The sequence below is a fragment of the Salvelinus sp. IW2-2015 genome, unplaced genomic scaffold, assembly GCF_002910315.2.
Source record: "Salvelinus sp. IW2-2015 unplaced genomic scaffold, ASM291031v2 Un_scaffold5432, whole genome shotgun sequence".
NCBI classification, from domain to species: Eukaryota; Metazoa; Chordata; class Actinopteri; order Salmoniformes; family Salmonidae; genus Salvelinus; species Salvelinus sp. IW2-2015.
Window position 1 is genome coordinate 14,216 of NW_019946697.1, and position 4,425 is coordinate 18,640.

The 4,425-nt window shown below is 42.5% G+C and overlaps 1 protein-coding gene across 1 annotated transcript in view; it reads right to left on the reverse strand.

Annotated features, from left to right (window-relative positions):
- LOC139026665 (CD209 antigen-like protein B) overlaps nucleotides 1-1,712 on the reverse strand; it is a 15,565-nt gene extending 13,853 nt beyond the window's left edge. The window contains exon 1 of the mRNA XM_070441989.1: nucleotides 1,685-1,712. Coding sequence (XP_070298090.1) covers nucleotides 1,685-1,712 — 28 coding nt within the window. The remainder of the gene's footprint in view (nucleotides 1-1,684) is intronic.
- Between the last annotated feature and the right edge of the window lie 2,713 nt (nucleotides 1,713-4,425).

Consider the following 4,425-nt stretch of genomic DNA (forward strand, 5'->3'; position numbering starts at 1 on the left):
GGACATGTTGGCTGGATTCACAAGATGTTTATCTTTCATTTGCTGTGTTGGACTTGTTAATGTGTGAAAGTTAAATATTTCTAAAAAAATATTTTTGAATTTCGCGCGCTGCCTTTTCAGTGGAATGTGGGGGGGGTTCCGCCAGTCCTAGACAGGTTTAAGCCAGGGAGGACTGTTATGGAGAGTGTTAGCAAAGAGAGAATTATCTATGGGATTAACAGTTGTTACCTGGACTGTCTGATTACCTCCACTGTGTACCGAACCGGTTTGGCTGAGGACCTGAGTTTTAGGATTACACCAGGAGAACGGAACGGACAACGAGAACGGATTGTGGACTGTGACCTGGTTGCGGATTTCCCCCCTTTTCCCACAGTGTTCAAATCTCCCTAATACATTCCCCATTTGTATTCTAATTGTGCTTCGTGTTCGTTTTTGGGTATTGAACGTGGTGACGTGGAAACCCCACCCCTATGGATGAAACATTGAATTTGGCATTTTTGCTATTAGCCAATAGAAATGCATTGAATAACATTTTCACTACAGGAAACAACAGATAGTCATTACTGCTATTAGCCAATAGAAACACATTGAATAACAGATTCACTACATAGAACAACAGAAAGTCCCCCAAAAAATCAAAAGGAAGTTTTGAAGTGTCTAAGAAATGTAAGGGATTACCCCCCTGAAATGGACAAAAATGAATGGGATCTTATTGGCACCGTACGAAACATATACACGATGTACAATACCACTCAATTGGACGCCGTTTCATTCAAAACATATTGCAAATGCCAAGTGTCACACAGCAAAAATCCCATAGATGGCGCGCTTCCACCCGTTAAATTTTCATCATTGCACAAATGTCACATCAAGTCAAGGAACCCAAGGTCAAATTTAGAAAATTTTGAAAAAAAATCTAAAAACTTATTCACCCCCTAAAAAAGTGCTTTCTGGACCGTTTTTTCGAATTCTTTTCTTTTTTTGGTGTCAATTTATACATGTATAGATCTTTTTCATTTTTATTGTCATATTATTATTATTTTTTCCTTGTCCATGAAAGCATATGTTTTGTCCATTTGCAATATTGATTTCATAGGAAGTCAAAAGGTCGAAGTCAAAAGTCATGTGAACCAGTGCCCAAAACCGCCATAAGAAAATGTCCAAAATGCAATATGAAAGTATTGAAAAGTGCCAAATCAGGATGTTATGTCCATTCCATGATTACGACATAGGAAGTCCCAAGTATAATGGGCCAAGCAAATACTGGCCCAATAGATCTATGTTAAGCATGAATCAAGCCTAGATGGTCTATTTCAATGGGCATTTACCATCACGGATTTGACATGCTCAAAAATACTGCAGAAATGCAAAATTGACTGACCCGATGAACTCGGGATGTTCAGTGATAATGGTTCCTCTCCATCGCTCGTTGGTGTTGATTTTCAGAATGTCAATTTGGTGATGGTCTATCACTGTTTAAACATATTGCAAATAGACAAGTCACCAAGCAAGGCACCATCCATCAGTCAATTAGATATCATTCTGACACCAAACTGATACAAACTGACACCAAACCCACTTTGTCCACTCGTTTAGAAGACAACTATCACATATTTCAGAGCAGGCCCAAAATTCACAGTGCCTTCTGTTTAATCCATAATAAAAACATTAAACACGTACTTACGTTCTAGCTGCGGGTCCAGTTCTGACATTATGTTTAGGCCTAGCTGAGGCGACCCTGAAACCCAAGTTTCGGCTCGATAGGTCATTTGGAGCCCGAGCAACGACCTTAATTGGTGCTGAAAATCCACATTTTCAGGGCGTTGCTACGGGGTCCTTGAATGAGCTATCGGACAGAAACGTCGGGGTCCGTCTCTATGAGCCGAGGCGGTTTCAGTGCATGTAGTCTTGCGACTCTGGGACTTTTCTAAATGTTGTCATTTTCGTGTTGGTCAAAATTAATTGAAGTTATTGCAAATGTACGAGGCTGTTTCTCGGTCTGAGAACCTTCTAGAGCCACAATACTCACCCTGCACTATCGACTATTGATTGATTGATTGATTGACTTGAGCTCTAGAACAAGTTTCTAAAGAATCAGAGCTCTAGGTCTGACGGTTCTTTGATAGTTTGAACAAAGGTAACTATTGCAGGCTCTTTGTGTCTGTAAGCCCCACACTATGTAACTAAGTCCTTGCTGTGTGTGTGAGAGAGCTTTTCTTTAACATCTGTTGGGAGAAATGACTGATTTACAGTTCATGAGGGTTGCCTAATCACACATATGAAGTTTTGAAAAGATCTGATCTTTTTAACTATTCGAAACAGCCCCTATGACACCATTTTAAGGCACTTCTGGTTGACACAGGAAGCTGAAAGTGAACACATATCCTCCTTGGGGTAGGCTCTTATAGAAAATTGTGTTTTAAGTTTTCACATTAAGAACTGACTTATTTACAAAGGGTTGAATGAGTGTGTGTTATTCCAGAAAATCACAGAAAATTACAGAAATCTTGCAGAGCTCCGAAATCTGCCTTAACGGATTTGTCTGAACACGCTGCAACTGGATCTGTAACTTTTGGGGAAAAAAATAAAAGAAATTCAACATAACCAATTGTACATTGTACGATTTCTCTTAAATTACGATAGATAAATGGCTGGTTCTTTTTTCCTGACACCGTAGGTTCATGTACTTTGACGTGAAGCGGTCAAATTAGCGCTCTATTTTCGTTTTTGACCTTTAATCCCAGAAAAATGGCCTTAACTCAAAAAGCGTTGAGGCCTCGACGCCATCTTGTTTGGGGCTAACTGCCCATTATGCCAAACCTATGCTCACCAAGTTTCGTCTTTGAAGTCTTTTCCGTTTAGGAGAAATGACCATGTCGTGATTGGTGATGTTTTGTACATTTGCAATAAGATTCCATTTGCCATCTGCTGGAATTTACCGGGACAGCGGAAAACTGACCAAAATGTGAAAATGTTATAAAACGGAAGCCGAATGTCCGAGAGACTTCGTTTGATGACTTCCCGGAAGATCTGGCCCCGGTGCACGGCCCGCCGCCATCGGCGAATTTTACAAACATTCACGGACGTCTAGTAAGGGACCGTACATTTGCAATATGGAGTTTCTCATCAACCATACAGCAAATGCCGAAAAGTGCCCTTCAGGTATGTAATAGAGATCAGGAAACATTTTATTAATATTTTTTACATGTATTTATCCCCTTATTTTAGGCACTGAACTATCTCCATATATACGTTTATAAATGTTTTAAACTGGTACTGAGGACCTTCAGAGTCTTGTGAGGCTTGTGGACGTCCTAAATGGAGAACCCCATCACGTTTGTGAGAGTCTCATCTTTCAATAGAATGGTTATAATAGTTTGTAGGCCAAACCGTTCAGACGCTACATACGATTTTGTGAGAAGATCCGATTTTCAGCATGTCTCATGGTCTGACAAACACCCCTCTAGCTCTGCCACCTTCCACCACAGATGTGAAAGGGAGGATGCAGTGGATTGAGATGTGGCCCATGCAACAAGCAGATATCTCTTTATAAAACTGACGGATGTTGATGACGATTTTTGTATTATGTTAATTCAATTCCCACGCAACCATTGTAGGGTTAGGGTTGGGGTTGGGGTTAGGGGTTATGGTTGGGTTAGGTGGGTTGGAGTTGGGGTTGGGTTGGGGTTAGGGTTGGGGTTGGGGTTAGGGTTTGGGGTTTGGGTTTGGGCGTTGGGGTTAGGGTTCGAGGTTGGGGTTAGGGTTGGTTGGTGGAGGGTTGAGGTTGGGGTTAGGCGTTAGGGTTGAGGTTGGCGGCTTAGCGGTTGAGGTTGGTGTTAGGCGTTAGGGTAGGGTTGGGTTCGGGCGTTAGGGTTAGGGTTGGGGTCGGGTTCAGGGTTTAGGGTTGAGGTTGGGTTGGGGTTGGGGTTTTGTTGGGGTTAGGGTTAGGGTTGGGGTTAGGGTTGGGTTGGGGTCGGGTTAGGTTAGGTTGGGGTTAGGTGTTTAGTGGTTGGGTTGGGTGGCTAGTGTTGGGGTTAGGGTTGGGGTTAAGGTTTGGTTAGGGTTGGGGTCGGGCGGGGTCGGGGTTAGGTTGGGTTGGGGTTTGGGTTAGGGTTGGGGTTAGGGTTGGTTAGCGGTTGGGGTTGGGTTTGAGGTTGGGTTGGGGTCGGGTCGGGGTCAGGGTTGGCCGGTTTTTGTGTTGGGTAAGTCTAAGCATATAACATTATCACTTTATAATATTCGGCACCGCTCTCATGTATACAACCCAACAAAGCCTCACACCCAAAACCTAAACGTACCTAACAACTTATACCATTACACTCTTATACTCTCTCAGAATAACTTCATCGAATGTCCCGTCAGCTTCCCAGCGAGATTTCCTTAATCAAATCTGCTCAAATCTCTTCTAATGACGATTGCTGTGTT